Source organism: Pongo abelii, chromosome 12, assembly GCF_028885655.2.
Source record: "Pongo abelii isolate AG06213 chromosome 12, NHGRI_mPonAbe1-v2.0_pri, whole genome shotgun sequence".
NCBI lineage: Eukaryota > Metazoa > Chordata > Mammalia > Primates > Hominidae > Pongo > Pongo abelii.
Genome location: NC_071997.2, coordinates 32,647,658 through 32,671,894, shown reverse-complemented (window position 1 = coordinate 32,671,894; position 24,237 = coordinate 32,647,658). Strand labels below are relative to the sequence as shown.

Genomic DNA, 24,237 nt, shown 5'->3' with positions numbered 1-24,237 from the left:
GAGGTGCAGAGAGCCACCGCAGGTAGCTGGGCAGCCCCCACCTATTGGAGTCATGCAGCGTGAATGTGACTCACCACTGTTACCGCATCATTCAGCAGGGACTCTCCAAAGACCAGGATGTAGAGCTGCTCATTGACGTGAATGTTCTCAAAGACAGCAAGCACAGCCACAGGATCCACAGCTGAGATTAAACTGCCAAACAGCAGGTTCTGGAGCAAAGTGATGTCGCTGAGGCCGAATGCTTCGATCTGGCAGATACCAAACAAAGACACACCAATGCCAATGGAATTCCAAAGTGTCCCTACCACAGCATACCAGAAAATGGTGCCAATGTTTTCAAAGAATGGGCGAGTGGGCATGAAATAGCCGGCATCCAGCACGATGGGTGGGAGGAGGTACAAGAAAAACACATCAGTCTTCATTGCAGGGGGAGACTTCTCATCAACACCAAAAATAATCCCGCCTAGTAGAAGTCCAACCATTATAAGAAGGCAGCTCTCAGGCACTATTGTGGGCAACTTGTGATACAGATGGAAGCCTGGTAAGGAAAAAATAAAAACACAAAACTTGGGTTATGGAGGAATTTTGGAGACAGGAAATTGGTTCCCTTTGATAGAACCAGTGGGTCCTATTTCACCATCTCCCAAGTCAGTATCACTGTCTTTACAATGGCTTCCCAGATTACAAAGCAAACCAGAGATTTCCCTTAAAACTATTCATGAAGCACATGTAGACAAAAAATTAATGTTACATTAAAATTGGAGTGCTATAGGTACACATTATCTACAACGTACAGATTTTATTTTTTCTAAACCCCTACTGAGATTTTCTTCAATATTGGAACTGTGGAAATGAAATAACACAATTTTATTATTATTATTTTATTTTTATTTTTTTGACATGGAGTCTTGCTCTGTCACCCAGGCTGGAGTGCAGTGGCGCAATCTTGGCTCACTGCAACCTCTGCCTCCCGGGTTCAAGCAATTATCCTTGCCTCAGCCTCCCGAGTAGCTGGGATTATAGGCATGCACCACCATGCCTCGCTGATTTTTGTATTTTTAATAGAGACGGGGTTTTGCCATGTTGGCCAGGCTGGTCTCGAACTTCTGACCTCAGGTGATCCGCCCGCCTCGGCCCCTCAAACTTCTGGGATTACAGGCATGAGTAACTGCGCCCGGTGCAATTTTATATTTGAAACAATTCAGTGATTTCTAAAACATTTTCAGATGTGACATTTCATTTCATCCTCATAAAAACCCTAATGAGTAGGCAAGGCAGTTATTTTCACGCTTTGTAAAAATGTAAGCGGGAATTGAAGCTGAAAGGGATCCAGGGTCTTATTATCAAGGTGGTTGGGTCACAGCCCATTTTTAGATTACTACTCTCATCTGTGGCATTCAGAAACATTGGCAATTTATTTATTTTTAATGTCTGATTCTTGCATTTGGAACACTGAATAGGTTTAATATTTGAGACGTTTGCTCCTTCAGAGACAACCCAATCAATTCGTCGGGATGCCTCAAGTAACTACTCTATGAGGGGTATAAACGTGCCATGATTTCTAATCTCAAATAGTTCCCAATCAAGCTCCCAAAATGTATTTATGACTTACTCTAATACAAGGCAAAGTGTGGTCAAGCCCCAGCCAAGTGCTATGGAAACAGAGGAAGAGGAAGTCTGCTTAGGAAGACCCAGAGCAGGGCAATATCTGGGCAGGGCTTAAAAGACAGACATTAAACAGAGCCATAAAGGGGCTTCTCTAGTAAATGGAAAAATGGTGGGAAATATCCACTTCTTAATTCATGGTAGAGCCCATTGTGGCTTTAAAATGGAGAACATGTTAAGAGGAGGCCTGTAGGGAAAGAGGAGAGAGATGTGAGTTGGGCCAGCACGTGGAGGCAACCTGGAAAGTGATAACACACGAAGGTCACTGGACAGAGCTTAAGTTTGGAGAGCACTTATTTGCAAGACAACAGCAGTCATCCTTCAGGCATTCAATACATTTTAGAACTAAAGCAGAATATGAGAATGCTACGCTTTGGCAGTCCCCCCTCTAAAACTCAGGTGTTGCCAACATGATAGCCTTAAGAGGTGGAGCCTTTAAGGGGTGATTAGGCCATGAGGGCTCCTTCCTCATTGGTGGGTTGAAGGCCCTTACAACAGAGGCTTCTCACAGCATTGCTGGTTGGTTTGCTCTTCTGCTCTCACATGCCTTCTGCCTTCTGCCATGTGAGGCTGAAACAAGAAGGCACTCACCAGACACCAAATGCCAGTGCCCTGAGCTTAGACTGCCCAGACTCTGGAACTGTGAAAACATAAATGTTCTTTATAAATTATCCAATTGTGGTCTTCTGTTATATAGCAACAGGAACAGAGTAGGACAGAAATTTATCTGAATTATAGAAAGATAATACAGTCATTCACCACATTCAATGTTTCAGTGAACAATTGACCACATATATGATGGTGGTTCCATAAAATTATCATGGAGCTGAAAAATTCCTGTTGCCTAGTGATGCCTTTGTGATCCTGACCCTGTGTAGACTTAGGCTGATGTGTATGTTTATGTCTTGTTTTTAACAAAAAAGTTTAAATATCAACAAACTATTTTTTAATTTACAAAGCTTAGAATAAGGGTATAGGCCAGGCGCAGTGACTCACACCTGTAATCCCAGCATTGTGGGAGGCTGAGGCAGGTGAATCATCTGAGGTCAGGAGTTTGAGACCAGCTTGGCCAACATGGTGAAAACCCATCTCTAGTAAAAATACAAAAATTAGCTGGGTGTGGTGCGGGTGCCTGTAATCCCAGCTACTTGGGAGGCTGAGGCTGGAGAATCGCTTGAATCCAAGAGACGGAAGTTGAACTCAAAAAAAAAAAAAAGAATAAGGGTATAAAGAAAGAGAACATTTTTGTGTTGCTGTACTGTACAATGTGTTTGTGTTTCAAGCTAAGTGTTATTACAAAAAAGCCATTTTTAAATAAATTTAGCATAATGTACAGAGTTTATGAAGTCTACAGTAGTGTGCAGTAATGTCTAGGAGTTCACATTCACTCACCACTCACTCACTGACTCACCCAGAGCAATCTCCCGTCCTGCAAACTCCATTTACGGTAAGTGCCTTATACAGGTGGACCACTTTTAATCCTTTATACTACATTTTTATGATGCCTTTTCTATGTCTAGATCTGTTTAAATACATAAATAATTGTTGTTGTGTTACAAATACCTACAGTATTCAGTACAGTAACATGCTGCACAGGTTTGTAGACTAGGAGCAATAGGCTGGTAGATGACATCATATACATCACAGGCTAGGTGTGTGGTAAGCTGTACCACCTAGGTTTGTGTAAGCACACCCTATGATGTTCACACAATGAGAAAATCGCCTAAAGATGTGTTTCGCAGAATGTATCCCTTTTGTTAAGTGATAAATGACTATTAAAGTGATAGAATAAGTCCTTAGATACTTACAGTCACAGAAGTTTTAGTAAGTAAATCCTAAGAGTTTACAAACAGGACTAAAACCATAGCACTAAACATTTTGTGAGCCAAATCAATATAACTGTAAAAATTTGAAAATGTTTAAAGAACTGTTAAATAATAAAGTGATCATCTGTATGTCGAGCATTCAAATCTAGCTTTATTTTGATATTCATACTACAGAAGGCTCCAGTAATTTGTGGGAACTAAATGTATTCAGTGGGTGCAGCTGCTCTTTACCTACAACCTCTGGCAAGCCCACTGACCTCACTGATAAATGAGGAAATAAAAAAGTTCCTTGAAAACCATGCCTCTGTTCCCCTAAGCTGACTCCTGCTTCTATGTGCACCTGCTACTGCATGATAAGAGTCAGCCAACAGCAGCATCTCCAGTCCCCTAATATCCAAATGCAATCACCTCCTTTCCTTAACGCGGTAGCAATCTGGAGGTTTCTGCCATGGGCCTGCAGTGTGCCATCGGAGGACTGCCCCCTTACTCGAAACCCAGCTCTCCAACTCTCTGCCTGTGATTGTGGAAAGGTTCCTAACTTGCCCAGGCCCCACCTACTCATCTGTGAAACAGACACAAATGCACCTGCTGGGTAAAAAACTGTACCTATAACCAGGCAGTCAACTGCACGGTACTTACCACTGTGCCTCTAACATCACAAATCCCTCCAAATTTTAGTTGTCTTCCCCTCCTATATGTAAGAAGGCAAGAGAAAACAGTTTTAAAGAAATGCACAGAAGCCACAGGATCCATGGAGACAAACAGGAAAATGGACGAGGACTGGTTTTGGAGGCTCCCATTTGCTCTTTCACCTTTTTCTTTCCTTTCACTGACCCAGCAGCCTCAGAGACCCATGCTTTCACATGGGGTGCTGCTCTTCTTGCTGTATCAAAAGGATATTCTCATTCCTAAGGTTGGAGAATAGAAAGCTGGGGAAAAGAGAAAAAGGAAGGAACAGAAACTGCTGAAATGTTTCACAGAGGCCAACGCGCCTGCCATGCTCAGGCAATGAGACTGATCCTGACCAGAAACTCGGGCAAGCAGAAACAACCAAGAAGCAGCAAATAAAACACGGCAAAATAAACGCAGGATGCAGTTAGAATGAAGACCAACCAGAACAGTGTGCCAAAGGAGGCATGGAGGAAGCGAGGCAGAGGAAAATCCAGGGGAATTTTGTTGCTGCAGAAAGGAACAGCAACAAACCCAGGGACGCTTGTTGAAAAAAATAAGACAGTTTCATGTGTTCAAATCTGTACTCCTTTCTTTTATGAGTACTTGGGTCATTCAGAATTGACCTGAATGACCCTTTCTTAAAGTAGGACAGCAGTTACTGAGTTTGCCAAATTGTTTCATTGGCAAGAAGAGATTAAATGAATGGTGGTCACACAAAATCTTAGTTCGGTGCTTTTTGGTGACCATAGGCAGAGAAACTGTGTTGTGTAACATGCTCTCTGATGGCATAAAAGATTTTCTGGGCAGGTGTCTGTGCTTTGATGAACTACCAAAGTAAAACTCATCAGCTAAGTAATTAGTGACAACAAACAAAAGAAGGCTTCTTAAATTTCATTGTTCACAGAATAAAATAAATAAAACATTAGAAATGTGCATGCATTTATGGCTTTTCCTCCCCCAAGTATTTCTTGAAGAAGAAATGAACTTGAATAGAGAAAATTTGCTTTCTTGGAATCATCATCCTACCTGATATTATCAAGAAATATATCAGTTATTGGGAAAAAATGTATCAGTCATTGACAAATGTATCAGTTATTAGGGGAAAAAAAAGCAAAGGAATTTTTGGATGACTTTTACAAGGCTGTCCACAAGCTACTGAAAGTACAACCTACTGTGTAGTCCAGTGGTTGGCCAAGACTTTTCTGTTAAGGACCAGATAGTAATATTTTCAGCTTGTTGGCACAGAAGATAAGAGAAGGGCACAAATCGTTATAATACAAGATGGAAAGTGATAAATGCTATTAAAAAGGAGATGAGAAGTGGGGGTGTGAGGGTTCATTCAGAAGCAGAGACTCAAGAAGACTTCATGGAAGAGGTGGCATTAAGATTGCTGGATGTGGATTTTCCCATTCCAAGGAGAAGGAAGCCAAGCACAGGTTTGAGGAAAGGCTGGGCGCCATGGGAAAGAGGTGCATGACTGGCCTGGTTACAAGGTGCTTGGGCTGCAGGGGAGCAGAGGGGAGGGCTAAGCCAACAGGAAGAAGCCGTATCTCTGAAGAGCTGCCTCTGTTCTCTGAGCATGTGGGAGCTAGTGAAGAAACCTCAGAACCACCCTGTCTTCTGCCCATGGAGTGACAGGGAGAAGTCTCTCCCAAGAAACAAAAGAACCAGAGATTGGATTTGGAAGAAAGCAGATCAAGACTGGCCAATGAGTTAAACCAAACTGATGTGATTAACCACTAGTGAAAATAAGTATGTTTTCTTTAGTTAACATTTTCTTTTAAAATGTTGACTAAAACATTTAGGAACAGCCCAACTTTCAAATGGACCCATGCTTGGTCCCATAGAGTCTGGAAAAAGCCAGCCAGAACAAGGAGAGGCAAATGACAGAATGTGACTATTTAGCAATAAAAAAAGAACTCCTACATATAACAACAACAAAAACCCATATCTTTTGCAGATAGCACATAATATTAGAAAATTCAAGAAAAGCTTTATACATCAAGAATATTAAGGCATTACATATGATCGAGAAAAAGAGGAAGCCATAAAAATTACCAGCCTCATTCAATCATTTTTGTCATTCATTATGCATTTATTGAGACCTCAGGTGCTGGGGTGTAGCAATGTGTTAAACAAAACCTCTGCACTGGAGAGCTGCAGGCTAGTGTGGGAGACAGAAAATAAGTCAGTCAGCCAATAAAGACACAGTAGCACGCAGTGATGAGCACTGCAGACAAAAGCAGAGAGCATCCTTTTGATTGATGAGAGAATCCTCTTGAAGGATATTTTGTATCAATGTGCTCAGGGAAGCCTCATTGGTGAGTGACACCTGAACAAAGCCCTGAATGAAGTGAAGCCCTGAATAGTGAAAGAACTTTCCAGAGCAGGGAAGAAAAGAACAAGGGGACAAGCCCTGAGTTGGGAGCACCTTGAGCAAAGAGGCTGCTCTGGCTGGAGCTCGGAGAATGAAGCAGAACAAGGTAAGAAATGAGGACAGAGGGACAGAAAAATGCTAGAGCCTGCAGAGCCTGTGGCCCTGGGACAGACTTTGGTTATTTCCTGAGAGGCTTTTGAGCAGAGGAATGTCATGACCAGGTCCCCGCTGTTGAAAAACACTGCTGCCTTTGAAAACCAGAAGCAGGTAGGTCAGTGGAGTCTTTTTCAGCAATCCAGGAGAGGGCTGAGAGTGGCTTCCAACCATTAAAGTGGTGGTGAGTATGACAGGAGGGCGATGGGGGGTGTAACAGGTGCTCCAACAGAGTGTGCTGCTGGCCTGGATGAAGGATGTGAGACAGATGATCAGGGATGAATCTATAGTTTGGGATTCAAACAAATGGGTAGAATGGGGTTATTTACTGAGATGGAAAGCAAAAGAAAGGCAGAAAATTTTAAGAGAGAAACTCAAGATGGTAAACGCCAATCAGAAATCCTTTAAAAATACCATGGCGCTTTAACAAATTGACAGCATGATTTAGCTAGAAGAAATGGCAGACAATTTCTAGGGAGCACTAGAGAAGAGCCATCACTTCTCAGAGTATGATGCCCCCCCACACCACTGCTAAACACTCCCCCACACCACTGCTAAACACACCACCATATGTTCTTATTAACCCCATAATGGATGTCAGGGATGAAATAGTAAATCCACACAATGATGTACAGAGGTACATGAAGGTCATATAAAGTAAGGAGCTGTACAACAACAAGGAAAGAAAGCATAATTTAACCAGTGTTATAGGAACAGGCAGATAGAAATAGCAAACACATACCTACTACAGGTTTCTTTTTACTTCCACAACTGTGGAAAATTCCACGAAGGTCAAAGAGTTTAACATTAAACAAAAATAATCTACAAAAACAGAAAATAATTCTTTTTTATTATTTTTTATTTTACTTTAATTTCCGAGATACATGTGCAGAAGGTGCAAGTTTGTTACATAGGTATATATGCGTCATAGTGGTTTGCTGCACCCATCAACCCATCATCTAGGTTTTAAGCCCTACTTAGGTATTTGTCTTAATGCTCTCCTTCCTCTTGCCCCCACCCCCCTGACAGGCCCCAATGTGTAATGTTCCCCTCCTTGTGTCCATGTGTTCTCATTGTTCAACACCCACTTATGAACAATAACATGCAGTGTTTGATTTTCTGTTCCTGTGTTAATTTGCTGAGAATGATGGTTTCCAGTTTCATCCATGCCCCTGCAAAGGACATGAACTCATTCTTTTTTATGTCTGCATAGTATTCAATGGTGTATATGTGCCACATTTTCTTTATCCAGTCTATCATTGATGGACATTTGGGTTGGTTAGGAGTCTTTGCTATTGTGAATAGGTGAATAGCGCTGCATGCAAGAAACACACGTGTGCATGTCTCTTTATAGTACAATGATTTATAATCCTTTGGGTATATACCCAGTAATGGGATTGCTGAGTCAAATGGTAATTCTGGTTCTAGATCCTTGAGGAATCACCACACTGTCTTCCACAATGGTTGAACTAATTCATACTCCCACTGACAGTGTAAAAGCTTTCCTATTTCTCCACATCCTCTCCAGCATCTGTTGTTTCCTAACTTTTTAATGATCACCATTCTAACTGGTGTGAGATGGTATCTCGTGGTTTTGATTTGCATTTCTCTAATGACCAGTGATGATGAGCTTTTTTTCATGTTTGTTGGCCACATAAATGTCTTCTTTGAGAAGCATCTGTTCATATCCTTTGCCCACTTTTTGATGGGGTTGTTTGTTTTTTTCTTGTAAATTTGTTTAAGTTCCTTATGGATTCTGGGTAATAGACCTTTTTCAGATGGATAGATTGCAAAAATTTTCTCCCATTCTGTAGGTTGCTTGTTCACTCTGATGATAGTTTCTTTTGCTGTGTGGAAGTTCTTTAGTTTAATTAGATTCCATTCGTCAATTTTGGCTTTTGTTGCAATTGCTTTTGGTGTTTTAGTCATGAAGTTTTTGCCCATGCCTGTGTCCTGAAGGGCATTGCCTAGGTTTTCTTCTAGAGTTTTTATGGTTTTAGGTTTTATACTTAAGCCTTTAATCCATCTTGAGTTAAATTTTGTATAAGGTGTAAGAAAGGGGTCCAGTTTCAGTTTTCTGCATATGGCTAGCCAGTTTTCCCAGCACCATTTATTAAATAGGGAATCCTTTCCCCATTACTTGTTTTTGTCAGGGTTGTTGAAGATCAGATGGTTGTGGGTGTGTGGTGTTATTTCTGAGGCCTCTGTTCTGTTCCATTGGTTTATATACCTGTTTTGGTATCAGTACCATGCTGTTTTGATTACTGTAGCCTTGTAGCATAGTTTGAAGTCAGGTAGTGTAATGCCTCCAGCTTTGTTCTTTTTGGTTAGGATTGTCTTGGCTATACAACTTTTTTTGTTTCCATATGAAATTTAAAGTAGTTTTTTCCAGTTCTCTGAAGAAAGTCAATGGTAGCTTGTTGGGGAGAGCATTGAATCTGTAAATTACTTTGGGCAGTATAGAGGTTTTCATGATACTGATTCTTCCTATACATGAGCATGGAATGTTCTTCCATTTATTTGTGTCCTCTCTTATTTCCTTGAGCAGTAGTTTATAGTTCTCTTGAAGAGGTCCTTCATGTCCTTTGTAAGTTGTATTCCTATTTTATTTTCTTTGTAGCAATTGTGAATGGGAGTTCACTCATGATTTGGCTCTCTGTCTATTATTGGTGTATAGGAATGCTTGTGATTTTTGGACATTAATTTTGTATCCTGAGACTTGGCTGAAGTTGCTTATTAGGAGTTTTTGGGCTGAGAGGATGGGATTTTCAAAATATACAATCATGTCAGCTGCAAACAGAGACAATTTGAGTTCCTCTTTTCCTACTTGAATACCCTTTATTTCTTTCTCTTGCCTGATTGCCCTGGTCAGAACTTCCAATTCTATGTTGAATGGGAGTGGTGAGAGAGGGCATCCTTGTCTTGTGCTGGTTTTTAAAGGGAATGCTTCTACCTTTTGACCATTCAGTATGATATTGGCTATGGGTTTGTCATAAATAGCTCTTATTATTTTGAAATATGTCCCATCAATAACTAGTATATTGAGTGTTTTTAGTGTGAAGGCATGTTGAATTTTATTGAAGGCCTTTTCTGCATCTATTTCGATAATCATGTGGTTTTTGTCATTGGTTCTGTTAATACGATGGATTATGTTTATTGATTTGCGTATGTTGAACCAGCCTTGCATCTCAGGGATGAAGCCAGCTTGACTGTGGTGGATAAGCTTTTTGATGTGCTGCTGGATTCGGTTTGCAAGTATTTTATTGAGGATTTCTGCATCCATGTTCATCAAGGATATTGACCTGAAAATTTCTTTTTTTGTTGTGTCTCTGCCAGGTTTTGGTATCAGAGTGATGCTGGCCTCATAAAATGAGTTATGGAGGAGTCTGTCTTTTTCTATTGTTTGGAATAGTTTCAGAAGGAATGGTACCAGCTCCTCTTTGTACCCTGATAGAGTTCGGCTGTGAATCCGACTGGTCCTGGGCTTTTTTTGTTGGTAGGCTATTAATTACTGCCTCAATTTCAGAACTTGTTTTTGATCTGCTTAGGGGTTTGACTTCTTCCTGGTTTAGTCTTGGGAGGGTGTATGTGAACAGGAATTTATCCATTTCTTCTAGATTTTCTAGTTTATTTGCATAGAGGTGTTTATAGTATTCTCTGACGGTATTTTTCATTTCTGTGGGATCAGTGGTGATATTCCCTTTATTATTTTTTATTGTGTCTATTTGATTTTTCTCTTTTCTTCTTTATTAGTCTGGCTAGCAGCCTATCTATTTTGTTAATCTTTTCAAAAAACCTGTTCCTGGATTCTCTGATTTTTTTGAAGGGTTTTTGGTGTCCCTATCTCCTTCAGTTCTGCTCTGATATTAGTTATTTCTTGTCTTCTGCTGGCTTTTGAATTTGTTTGCTCTTGCTTCTCTAGTTATTTTAATTGTGATGTTAGTGTGCCGATTTTAGATATTTCTCACTTTCTGATGTGGGCATTTAGTGCTATAAATTTCCCCTTAACACTGCTTAAGCTGTGTTCCAGAGATTCTGGTACCTTGTGTCTTTATTCTCATTGGTTTCAAAGAACTGATTTATTTCTGCCTTAATTTATTTACCCAGTAGTCATTCGGGGGCAAGTTGTTCAGTTTTTTACCCAGTAGTCATTTGGGAGCAAGTTGTTCAGTTTCCATGTAGTTCTGTGGTTTTGAGTGAGTTTCTTAATCTTGAGTTATGATTTGATTGCAGTGTGGTCTGAGAGATGGATTGTTATGATTTCCATTCTTTTGCATTTGCTGAGGAGTGTTTTACTTCCAATTATGTGGTCAATTTTAGAATAAGTGCTATGTGGTACTGAGAAGAATGTACATTCTATTGATTTGGGGTGGAGAGTTCTATAAATATCTATTAGGTGTGCTTGGTCCAGAGCTGAGTTCAAGTCCTGACTATCCTTGTTAATTTTCTGTCTTGCTGATCTGTCTAATATTGACAATAGAGTATTAAAGTTTTCTACTATTATTGTATGGGAGTCTAAGTCTCTTTATAGGTCTCTAAGAACTTGCTTTATGAGTCTGGGTACTCCTGTATTAAGTGTATATATATATATATATATATATATATATATATAGGATAATTAGCTCTTCTTGTTGCATTGATCCCTTTACCATTATGTAATGCTCTTCTTTGTCTTTTTTGATCTTTGTTGGTTTAAAGTCTGTTTTATCAGAGACTAGGATTGCAAGGCCTAATTTTTTTTGCTTTCCATTTGCTTTGTAAATATTCCTCCATCCCTTTATTTTAAGCCTATGTGTGTCTTTGCACATGAGATGGGTCTCCTGAATATAGCACACTGATGGGTCTTGGCTCTTTATCCAATTTTCCAGTCTGTGTCTTTTAATTGGGGCATTTAGCCCATTTACATTTAAGACTAATGTTGTTATGTGTGAATTTGATCCTGTCATCATGATGCTAGTTGTTTATTTTGCACATTAGTTGATGCAGTTTCTTTACAGTATCATTGGTCTTTTTTATTTTGGTATGTTTTTGCAGTGGGGCCTGTACTGGTTTTTCCTTTCCATATTTAGTGCTTCCTTCAGGAGCTCTTATAAGGCAGGGCTGGTGGTGACAAAATATCTCAGCATTTGCTTATCTATAAAGGATTTTATTTCTCCTTCGCTTATGAAGCTTAGTTTGGCTGGATATGAAACTCTGGGTTGGAAAATTCTTTTCTTTAAGAATGTGAAATATCGGTCCCCACTCTTCTGGCTTGTAGAGTTTTTGCAGGGAGATCTGCTGTTAGTCTGATGAGCTTCCCTTTGTAGGTAACCTGACCTTTCTCTCTGGCTGCCCTTAACATTTTTTCTTTCATTTCAACCTTGGTGAATCCGATGATTATGTGTCTTGTGGTTGCTCTTCTTGAGGAGTATCTTAGTGGTGTTCTCTGTATTTCCTGAATTTGAATGCTGGCCTGTCTTGCTAGGTTGGGGAAGTTCTCCTGAAAAATACTCTGAAGGGTGTTTTCCACCTTGGTTCCATTCTCCCTGTCACTTTCAGGCACACCAATCAACCATAGGTTTGGTCTTTTCACATAGTCCCATATTTCTTGGAAGCTTTGTTCACTCCTTTTCATTCTTTTTTCTCTAATCTTGTCTTTAGGCTTTATTTCATTAAGTTGATCTCCAATCTCTGATATCCTTTCTTCCACTTGATTAATTCAGCTATTGACACTTGTGTGTGCTTCATGAAGTTCTCATGCTGTGATTTTCAGCTCCACCAGGTCATTTATGTTCTTCTCTAAACTGGTTATTCTAGTTAGCAGTTCCTGTAACCTTTTATCAAGGTTCTTAGCTTCCTTGCATTGGGTTAGAACATGCTCCTTTAGCTCAGAGGAGTTTGTTATTACCCACCTTCTGAAGCCTACTTCTGTCAATTTGTCAAACTCATCCTCCATCCAGTTTTGTGCCCTTGCTGGAGAGGAGTTGTTATCATTTGGAGGAGAAGAGGCATTCTGGTTTTTGGAATTTTCAGCACTTTTGCACTGGTTTTTTGTCATCTTTGTGGATTTATCTACCTTTGATCTTTGATGCTGATAGCCTTTGGATGGGGTTTTTCTGTGGGCATCCTTTTTGTTGATGTTGACGTTATTGTTTTGTGTTTGTTAGTTTTCCTTCTAACAGTCAGGTCCCTCTGCTGCAGGTCTGTTGGAGTTTGCTGGAGGTCCACTCCAGACCCTGTTTGCCCGGGCATTACCAGCGGAGGCTGCAGAACAGCAAAGATTGGTGCTTGCTCCTTCCTCTGTAAGCTTTGTCCCAGAGGGGCACCCACCTGATGTCAGCCAGAGCTCCCCTGTATGAGGTGTCTGTCGACCCCTGCTGGGAGGTGTCTCCCAGTCAGGAGCCACGGGGGTCAGGGACTCATTTGAGGAGGCAATCTGTCCCTTCGCAGAGCTTGAGCACTGTGCTGGGAGATCTCCTGCTCTCTTCAGCGCCTTCAGGAAGGTTTAAGTCTGCTGAAGCTGTGCCCGCAGCTGCCCCTTCCCCCAGGTGCTCTGTCCCAGGGAGTTGGGAGTTTTATCTATAAGCCCTTGACAGGGGCTGCTGCCTTTCTTTCAGAGATGCCCTGCCCAGTGAGGAGGAATCTAGAAAGGCAGCCTGGCCTCAGGCACTTTGCAACACTGCCATGAGTTCTGCACAGTCAGAGTTAACACTGTAAGGGGAAAACCACCTACTCAACCCTCAGTAATGGCAGGCACCCCTCCCTGTACCAAGGTCCAGTATCCCAGGTCAACTTCAGACTCCTGTGCTGGCAGCAAGAATTTCAAGCCAGTGGATCTTAGCTTGCTGGTCTCTGTAGGAGTGGGATCCGCTGAGCTAGACCACTTGGCTTCCTAGCTTCAGCCCCCTTGCCAGGGGAGTGAACAGTTCTCTCTTGCTGGCATTCCAGGTGCCACTGGGCTGGGGGAACCTCCTGTGGCTAGCTCAGTGTCTGCCCAAACAGCCACCTAGTTTTGTGCTTGAAACCCAGGGCCCTGGTGGTGTAGGCACCCAAGGGAATCTCCTGGTCTGTGGGTTGCAAAAACCAAGGGAAAAGTGTAGTATCTGGGCCAGAATGCACAGTCCCTCACAGCGTCCCTTGGCTAGGGGAGGGAGTTCACTGACCCCTTGCGCTTCCTGGGTGAGGTGACACCCCATCCGGCTTCTGCCTGCCTGCCGTGGGCTGCACCCACTGTCTAACCAGTCCCAATGAGATGACCCGGGTACTTCAGTTGGAAATGCAGATATCACCCGCCTTCTGCATTGGTCTTGCTGGGAGCTGTTCCTATTTGGCCATCTTCAACAGAAAGTAATTCTTTGCTGTAATCATCTCTCTAAGTTAGAAGTGATATAATCAGTGACAAAAGTAATGGCCATTAAGTTAAGAGACAGGTATACCTGAATTCATCTTTTTAAATGTCTGTGCAAAAAAAAAAAAGGTAAGAAAATGAAAATTTAAAAAGATACAATGGGTCAAAACTCCCGTGCTGATCATTAGTGGGATCACGCCTATGAATAATCACTGCACTCCAGCCTGGGAAACAGAGTAAGACCTCCATCTCTTTAACAAAAATAAAAGTGAAAAATGAAAAAAACAGAAAAAAACAGATTGCTGTTTTTGGGAAGATGGAGTAGATGCATTTTTCTCTATTCCACTCTATACACCTAAAGAGCCTGGATATTATATGTAAAGCAAATATAACTCTGAAAGCTAGCAGAAGAAATGCTGGCTGGAGACCCCCAGACCATGGCATTCAGTTCTCTGGGTCTTCTTTTTGTCTCTCATATCTCAGACTTGGAGCCAAAGAAGCCAGCAGCCCAGAAACTCCAATGGGCACAGGCAACAAAAGCCCCAACAATAGCCGGCTTTATCTAGACAAGAGAATAGGGAAGAGTCAACCTCGCAAGGCACAGAAGTTTTACACAATAACTGCTCTTCTTCAGCCAAACACCACAGAAGAAACGGTGGCCCCAACTGCAGCAAAGTCTGAATGGGCTGTTTAGATTCCATCCTCACCAGAGTGTAAGGAACACCCTGGCTTTTCTACTGGGGTGGTATCAGAGAAGGAAAAGGGCAGAAGAGGGACTTTCTTCTCTGCTGGGTGGTAATGAGCACTCCCCTCCCTATAAAGCCAGGAAAGACGACGTAAAGAACGCAGAGAACATGGACGTCACCATCGTCCAGCCACAAGGCAACCCACTTTTGACCCCTGATTGACAAAAAGACAGAAACCACAGATTATCAGTTTGAGAATGAAACTGTATCACTACAGACCCTGTAGAAATCACTACAGACCCTGTAGAAATCAAAAAGTTCATAAGGGAATATTTGAACAACCATATACACACATGACATCTAAGCTGAAATGGACCAGTTCCTCAAAAAACACCAACTGCAACAACCAATTCCTCAAAAAACACCAACTGCAGTTTGTGTTGGTGAAGAAAATATGAATAGCCCTCAACCAATATGAAGAAAATAATTGAATAGCCCTACAACTAGCAAAAACAGTTAAAATTTGAAGTTGTAGTTTTAAAACTCTTCCCCCAAAAAATCTCCAGGTCCATATAGTTTCTCTAGTGAATTCTACAAAATAAAAGCAATTCTATACAACTTCTTCCAAAAAACAGAAGAGGAGGGAACACTTCTCGATTCATTTTATGAAGCTAATATTGCCCTGACAGATACCAAACCAGACAAGAGCAGTACCAAAAAGAAAACAATAGACCAATGCCCTTTAGCAAAAATATTTTTTTTTTTTGGAAAAAAAATATTGATGCAAAAATATCAGCAAATAATTCAGCGATATATAAAAAGAATTGTGCACCAGGACCAAGTGAAGTTTATTCCAGGTATGCAAGGCTGGTTCAATATTCAAAAATTCACCAATGTAATCCATCATATCAATAGGCTAAAGAAAAAAAAACCACATGATTATATCAATTGATGCAGAAAAAGTATGTGACAAAGTTCAACATCTATTCATGATTAAAATTCTCAGCAAATTAGGAATAGAAATGAACTTCCTCAGCTTGTCAAAGATCATCTTCAAAAAGCCTGACTGGTTCTAAATGCCAATTTTAACCACACGGAAAGGTAGCCAGCTCATCTTTAAAACTCCAAGGAGGTGCTGGAGACAGCATGTTGAAGAAATGCTTGCACAGCCTGTAAATCATTAGGTGGAAGCCACGTACGTTATGGGAAAATCATTACAAGGATTCTTCCTTCCTAGAAATTGATAAATAACTTATGTTACTACTTATCTTTTCGTTCATTAACTCACAAGTATTTCTTTATTATTATTATTATTATTATACTTTAAGTTCTAGGGTACATGTGCATAACGTGCAGGTTTGTTACATATGTATACATGTGCCATGTTGGTTTGCTGCACCCACCAACTCGTCATTTACATTAGGTATTTCTCCTAATGCTATCCCTCCCCCAGCCCCCCACCCCCTGACAGGCCCTGGTGTGTGATGTTCCCCACCCTGTGTCCAAGTATTCTCATGGTTCAGTTCCCACCTATGAGTGAGAACATGCAGTGTTTTGTTTTCTGTCCTAACTTAACAAGTATTTCTAAGCACTCACCATCATGAAATGTGTCAGGCACTAAGGACACAGCAATATCCCAGACAGACATGACTTCTGTCCTCATGGAGTTTACAGTTTACAGGGAAGAAGGATGTCGAGCAGGTAATTACACACAGCATGCTTGTTATGGAGCAGGAAGTGTGAGTTTCAACACAATTACATGACAGGGTCTCTGATCTTGTCTTCCCTGTGGGGGAGGGGCTTTTTAAGGAAATCATTTTTCACCTGAGAAGTGAACAGGAGTTGGAATTCTCAAAACCAAGAAGGGTCTGAGGGTCTTCTCAAGCAGAACAGCACATGCAAAACTCACTAGAGTGGGGACAAAGGTGGCCCACAAGAGACACTGCATGAAATCCAAAAAGAGGGAAAGGGTGATGTGTTCTGGGACCTGTTATCCACAATTTGGATTTACCATAAGGCCATGGGATGTAACACCCAATATGGAAAGGAGGTGAGGAAAGAGCTATGCTTTTCATTTGAGACGTTTACAGAGCATTTGGGCAGACTGTGCCTGAGCGCTGCGTGGCTCTCTCTGTTTCATGACCCTGCTGACGCCCCTGACAAAGTGACAACCATCCTGAGTTCATAAATCCATTGGAGAGTCTGTCGCACCCACTAGAGTACACGGTCACAGGGCTGGCGCAAGTTTTATTCACTGTGGCACTCCCATTGTCTCACACGGTATGTAGTAAGTTGTGTCAGCAAGAAGTATATATTTGGTCTCTGCTCCCAGTTTCTGGCACAGAGCTCCTAAAACCCTTGTAATGTCCTGAGCAATAAGGGCAATAGGAGCATCTGTTATAATATTCAGTCTTAGTGTCTGGTTCTAGAGACATAAGAGCTTACAAGACTTTCAGAATCCCTGGAGTGATAAGTGTCTTTTGTATGCTAATGAGATGATTGGTGGCTGGGGGGCCCCTAGATAGTCCCCTAGATGGGGACTGGTTGCCAGAAAGACCAAGGCAGGATTAGAGGCTTGGGACTTCCAACTCCACCACCCAAATTCTGGGGAGTGGAGAAGGGCAGGAGGTTGAGTTCCATCACCTATCTAATGGGCCCTCCATGAAGACCCTAAGTGATGAGGTTGGGAGCTTCTTTGTTGGTGGGTATGTGGTGGGGCTGGGAGGGTGCTGCATGCTGAGAGGAAATAGAATCTTGGCACCCTCCCTGTGCCTGCCCTGTGCACCTCTTCACCTGGATGCTCATCTGTATCCCTTTATAACAACCAGTAAACTAGTGTTGCCCTCAGTTCTATGAGCTATTACAGCAAATGATCGAAACTGAGCAGGTCATGGGACTCCCCAGTTTGTAGCCAGCTGGTCAAAAGTATGGGAAGGCCCAGGACTTTTGATGGTCATCTGAATCATGGGCAGGTTTCTGGGACAGAGCTCTTACCTGTGGATTCTCTCCCGACTCCAGGTAGTTAGGGTCAGAATAGAATTGGATTTTAGGATACCAGGCTGCTGCCTGGAGAGTTGGAGAATTGGTTGTTGGTGTCAGGGAAAAACCTACACATTTGGTGTGAGAAGTGCTGAGAGATAGCAGAGAAAAACAAGTTTCTTCCTAGTATGGTAACAAAGAAAAAGGCTCTTAACCTGCCCTCTGAGCTGGCTAGTTTCCTTAGGGATTGTACACCAAGCCTCAGGAGACAGATGCAGTGAAAATGCAGCAGATATGCGTGTTGTAACTGGAGACTCCAATGCCAGAAAGTTACAGAGTTTGTATCTCACTTTTTGTCTCACACGCCTTGCAGTCCTAGTACCAACCTTTCTGTTTTCTCTGATCTTTAATTATTTTATTTCCCAAGAAAATGAACAGCCACTGGTCTATATTTGATTGCACTGGAGGTTTATGCTTTTATTACTACCGGTCATTTCTATGTTTGTCTCAATTTCATTAAAGTTGTAAGAGCTATATTGTTCCTCCTTAAAATGTTCACTTTTGCCAGACATAGAAGAACAAATACTATATGATTCTGCTTACATAAGGTACCTAGAATGGACCAATTCACAGAGACAGAAAGCAGAACAGAGTTTACCAGGGACTCAAGGGAGGAGGTGATGGGGAGTGAGTGTTTAATGGACACAAATTTTCAGTTTGTGAAGATGAAAATGTCGTGAAGATTGATGGAGGTAGTGGTTGCAGAACACTGAGAATGTACTCAATGCCACTGAATTGTACACTTACAAATATTGCTGTGACTGCATAAGCACTGCTAAACCAACTGGGAGAAAGGATAATGCTGCTAAATGGATCTCTGCTGGTAGGCACGGTCACCATGCAGTGTTCTGAAATTCTGATTGATCCCCTGATACAGAGTCTAAACTAGTCCTTCAAAAGGCAACTCTACAAATGTTGATGTAAAATGTGCAAAGCCTGGGCTGTTCAAAAATAAGAAGCAAAACAACAGAATTTTTTGGCAGCTCAAAAGGTAAAACAAGTAATTTTTCACAAAAACATTCACAGCAAAATGTCAAAGAATAGGAAAATGGTTGAGTGAAAGATAGCCTATTAACATGATATAATAATCTACCACAGCATGCACGTTTATTATGTCAGTTTTTCTGCAGGTTTCTATTTTTTTAGACAGGGTTTCATTCTGTCACCCAGGCTGGAGTGCAGTAGTGCAATCATAACTCACTGCAGCCTCCAGCTCCTAGGCTCAAGAAATCCTCTCACCTCAGCCTCCTGAGTGTCTAGGACTATAGGTGCACACCAGCACACCTGGCTGATTTTTAAATTTTTTGTATAGACAAGGTCTCGCTATGTTGACCACGCTGGTCTCAAACTCCCGCTCTCAAGGGATCCTCCCAATTCAGCCTCCCAAAATGTTGGGATTATGGGCATGAACCATCACTCCTGGATTTATTTGAAGTAATGTTCAGTGAAAAAAGAGCACAGAATGGTTTTAAAAGTTTTTACTTTGTTTTAAGACTGTTAAATTCTTTGATTTTACTCACAGATATGTTTTCTCAAACTCCTGGCCTCAAGCAATTCTCCTGCCTTGGCCTCCCAAAGTGTTGGGATTACAGGCATAAGCCACTGCGCCCAGACTCACGGACACATTTTTAAAGAAAGTGCATCTCCACACTTGATAAAAAGGCTGAGAAGCAGTGGAAAGTGCCTCTCTTTGGTGAGCATAAGGAACACTTTCATTCAAGATATCAATAATTGCCAGGACCACAACTGATGTACCCATAGAGTTTACCTTTCATAGACGATGAACTCATTGTGTGACTTAACACAGTGCCTCCTGAGTGCAATCCCAGCTCAGCTTCCCTTTGGCTTGTGCTTCCTATTCAAGGTGGGAAACATGAACCCCTTTCCCTTAGATATTCCATAGTGTCCTTCCCACATTTGTCAATGGTCAGAGTATGTCGGCCATTTCTATTTATTTGTCTTTTTGTAACATGATCACTTTCTGAGAATAATACTGATTTTGATCAGTGTTAACTTGACTATAAAACATATTCCAACTGATTCTGAGTGCCTAAATGTCCCACATAATCAGCTCAGCCCTTTTAAATATACCCAGGTGTAAATACTAGAAGCAAAATTTCATGTAACATGAAAAAGTCTGAAGCAGAGTTTGCAAGCTTGCAGGCCACGAGCCACCATGGCCTGCATGCCTATTTTGTTCGGCCTATTTAGTGGGCTCAAAGATGGAGCTCATATTGAGAAACTGAGAGGATCCACATGTAAATTCTTCTGTCCAAGTTATCTTGGAAAATCAGCAAAACTGGGCTTTTGTCACCCATCTTATGCCAATTTCTGCAAAGTGGCCATCAGCTGGAGCTTAGGCAGGGCAAGAGCTAGCTGTCCAGCTTGCTCCCCGTAACCCCTCCCATCTCTCAGGGCATGAAGAGGCACCAACAAGGCCCACACTGACAGCTACGTGTCTATCTTTTTAGACTCCTTCCTTCTAGTCTCAACCATAGCAATGAGAACACAACTTAGGCAGAGATTCCATGAATTAAGTAACAGATTTCCCATCCTTTAAGCAAATGAGTGAGGGGCCATCTCCTCAGGGTCCAGGGGTGCCTCCCTATCCCAGCTGGGGCACTGCAGTTGGTTTTTATCAATGGGGTGAGATCTCTGGCAGGTCCAGTACAGCACACAGAGTTGGTGAAGTTCACTTCTGCAGGTAGGTGGCTCTGCCGCCCTGGGAGTCTCTTTTTCACTGGAGGCAGCCGAATCCTACTCTGATACCCAAGCCAGGGTTGGACACAGGATTTGACTCATGCCCTGGCCACCTCACTGCCTGCATTATATTCTTTCTGTAACCCACACCACACCCACTGGACAGCTCGGAAATGATCACTGGCTCAGTTGTGCTGGCACTGCAACTGTGCCCCGGGAAATAATAAAGATGGCACTGGCCAGTTTTCAAAGTATTTCAGCATGTATTCTATCTGGGTGTGAAACTTGTGTCTCCCCAAGCTGAGAAAAAGACTCTACAGATGGCAAGGGAATTTCTAATACAGCCAGGTGGGAAACAAGATCCTCGCTATTAAATACTGAGAGCTGCCCTTGGACACGCAGAGTATTCTTATTTAGAAAACTCTGGGACTCCAGTTTCCTGTGAGGAACGGCAGGTGAAGCAGTCACAGAGCTTGCTCTCAGTCTGTTAGGACTGCAGGTTTAAGTCTCACAGCTATGAAACAGATTCAACGGATCTTCTGTGATTCCACACATCTTTAACTTTTTCATCTCCTCAAGGCTCTAAGCCCTCCACTTTTTCTTTTTCTTTTTCTTCTCTTCCATTCTTCCAACCCTCCCGTTTTAGAAACACAATCTGATGAAGGGATTTGACCAAGGAAGGATTCCATTTGAAGAGATCATTCTGAAGGTAAAACTTGCCAGTGCCTAGGCAGTGTTTACGAGGAGTTACAGAGTCCAAGGGGTTGAGAAGTTCTAGTGACTATTTCTGAACAGATCCTTTGCACAGCTTAGTTAAGCTGGGGGAAGGGCCACTAGGGTGTGCCAGTGGTGATAAAGACCCTGGTATACTAAAACCTAGATCCAGAACTTTCCATGCCAGCCAACAGTTGAAAGCAATTTTTATTCTACTGCCCCAGGCTAGACGTTAAATCTTAGGATTTATCATTCTCTCAACTCATGTGTTAGTAAACGATTTATGCCAATTTTGGCTTTGCTGTTTGCACACTGCTATCATTAAGCCATATAAGGTTTTCCAGGGACTGTACCCCACCCACCTAACCGCCTTGTGTGGGAACCGTATTTTCTGTTTTCTGGTTTCTATTCCTTCAAGAGCTTGCCTTCTAAGCAAATTTACCACTTGCTCAAAATACATGGATCAAAGTATAGTGAAGGAACCCACAATTGCCAGTAATTGCTACCTGATTTCATTTTTCAATTAAGAGGTTGCTAACACTTAACTGCAGTCACCAGTTATTTACATGGCAGGGAAATATTTGCACACTGTTGGCTCAGGCTAAACTAAGAAACTATCCCATTTGGTAAATGACTGTATTTTCCAAGCTTGCTAGAATACTATCCCTTTCATTCCCTTTCCCTCCTCCCTGACTTCTGTTACCAAGTTGGTGGTCTTTGTACATCCAGCTGTCTTCCCATTTGCTTATGGTTGCAAAAATCAAAGAGGTTTCAATGAGTATTGGGATGTGTATTTTAAAGATTCATGGCGATTCCTACAGTTCCATATAGTTCTACAGTCATCATAATTATTACGTTCCATTAAAATAATGGTCAAACCTACTAACACATTCAGTGGGAAAACAGAGGACTAGAGTCTTGCCAATTATATTCATTTGTTCCAAGATTTAGGAACAACAGCTCCCTGGTTTTAGTGGCTTCAAAACAGGAAATTGAAACAAGACCAAATAAAAAGAAAAAGATCAAAAAAAAGAAGGAAAAAACCCATGCAGATGGAGCCAATCATTAAGTAAACAGATTAGCTATCTTGTCAACCAAATCCCTTTAGCAAAACCATCACCTCTCATGTGTTGTGCTTAGAATGTGAGCACATGAATGAATGTCAGTTGTAACACAAAACAAAACAAAATAAGATATAGACTCTTGTGAGATTCAAAGCAGATTACAAATTACATTGTGAAATGATTGAAAATATAAAACAGTGTTACTTGGTTTTAACTATATACATTGTAAGTGACATTTATAAAAAGACACCCATGTCCTTGGAACCTCTCTTGAGGAGGGATGAACAGCGAGTGAACGGCCAACTCACACATAAATAATCAGATGTCAGAGAGTGATAGACAGCTCAGAAGAAAGCAAACCTGGGCAACAGGATACAGAGAAACTGGGGCCAGGGCTATTGCACACAGGCGTGCATGTATTCTTATTTCCCTTTAAAGCTCCTCGAGCCGGAGTCAGCATCTTCCATACTCATCCAGAAACTTCACGAGCGAACACACAAAGAATGCTGCCATTCTCCTAAGTAAGCAGACCAGGCATGTTGACACGAACAATGTATCCTTCTCAACCCTGAACACCAAGACTTTCAATCAGACAGAAAAGAAGAAGCTGCAATTTTTCAGTACCATTTCTCCTCACCATTCCAGTGTTCCGTAAGAGAAAATGTACAGTCAGCCGATGCATGCTTCTGCCTTAGAATACTGGTGATGAAAAGCGCGGGTTGACATTTCTAAAATAGCAATAATTACTTTAGGCAGCACTTTGCTTTAACATTCTTTCCAATCTAGATTCTGAAAGAAACACTATTAGTACAAAAAGCACAAAAGGCCTAGGAAAGCAACTGCTGAACAACGTGCTTACCACAAGTGTGTGAGCTGATGCATCTGTGGACCCTGATGACACAGAGGAGACCCAGAAGCTCTGGGCTTTCCAGGAAGTGTCCGGAGGAGGGTCAATGAGAGAGCCTACTCTCACAGGGAGTCTCAGCTGACTGTGAGCCCTGCATGCCTAGTCTTTCACCTAGCCCTCCACCAATTATGCCTGGCTGCTCATCTTTCATTTTCCAAGACAAGAACCTGGAATAAAAAAAAAGATGTGCGTGCCTTTCTTTTTCATTGCAAACTAACTTAGCAAAAGCAGAAAAAAATGATTTTTTAAGCTTACGTAACATATTTCAGAGGCTGACATATGTATAATTTAGAAATAAACCTATTTATTCATAACAGCAATGGCAGAAGATCAGGACATCTAACAACTTGCTATGGAGCAAACGGACAAAACAGATTTTCATGGTATAATACTATTATATGTTGGAGAAGAAAGAAAGAAATCGGTTCTCCTTCAAGGCTATCCACATTTCCAAGGTCTATAAAGTAGCAACTGTTGTAAATGTGTTAACTCTATCCTCACAACAACCTAACGAAGAAGCTACTACTATGAGCTCATTTTACTGATGAAATAACAGAGGTTAGAGAAGTTAATTGACTCACCCAAATCCACAGCTAGTAAGTAGCAGGGCTGGGATTTTGGGCAGCAGAGCTTAAGTTACCACTAAAAGTATATCCAATAATAGTATATACACTATAGTGCAGTGATCAAATCAATTACCATCCAAATGAGGATATTTGAGAGTGAAATGACACAATAATAATATATGTGACAGGTCATTTGTAACAAATGTAAACCAGAAATATCATGGACAACCAAGGAGTGTGGTAACTTTAATTACATCATTAAAGTGTGGTGAAAAAAAAGAGTTTCTCCAAATGTTATTGAGTTACTCATTTACTCAGTAATTACTTATTGAGTTTGTGCTATGTACCAGGCCTTGTTCCAGACAATGAGTCAAACACAAAATCCTTTCCCTCATTGAGCACACATTCTAATGAATGTCATTTATATGTACATGTGTTTCTATATGTGCCTGTTTGCATGTGTAATACGTGTGTATGTGTGTGCAACAATGAAACATATTTAACATCTTTTCTCCTGTAAATCTGTTGCAGTTGAACTTAT

The 24,237-nt window shown here is 41.4% G+C and overlaps 1 protein-coding gene across 1 annotated transcript in view; it reads right to left on the bottom strand.

The window, feature by feature from the left end:
* Window positions 1-24,237, bottom strand: part of SLC9A2 (solute carrier family 9 member A2) — a 102,013-nt gene that overhangs the window by 63,767 nt on the left and 14,009 nt on the right. Inside the window, exon 2 of the mRNA XM_024242575.2 lies at window positions 75-538. Within this exon, the coding sequence (XP_024098343.2) occupies window positions 75-538 (464 nt within the window). The remainder of the gene's footprint in view (window positions 1-74; window positions 539-24,237) is intronic.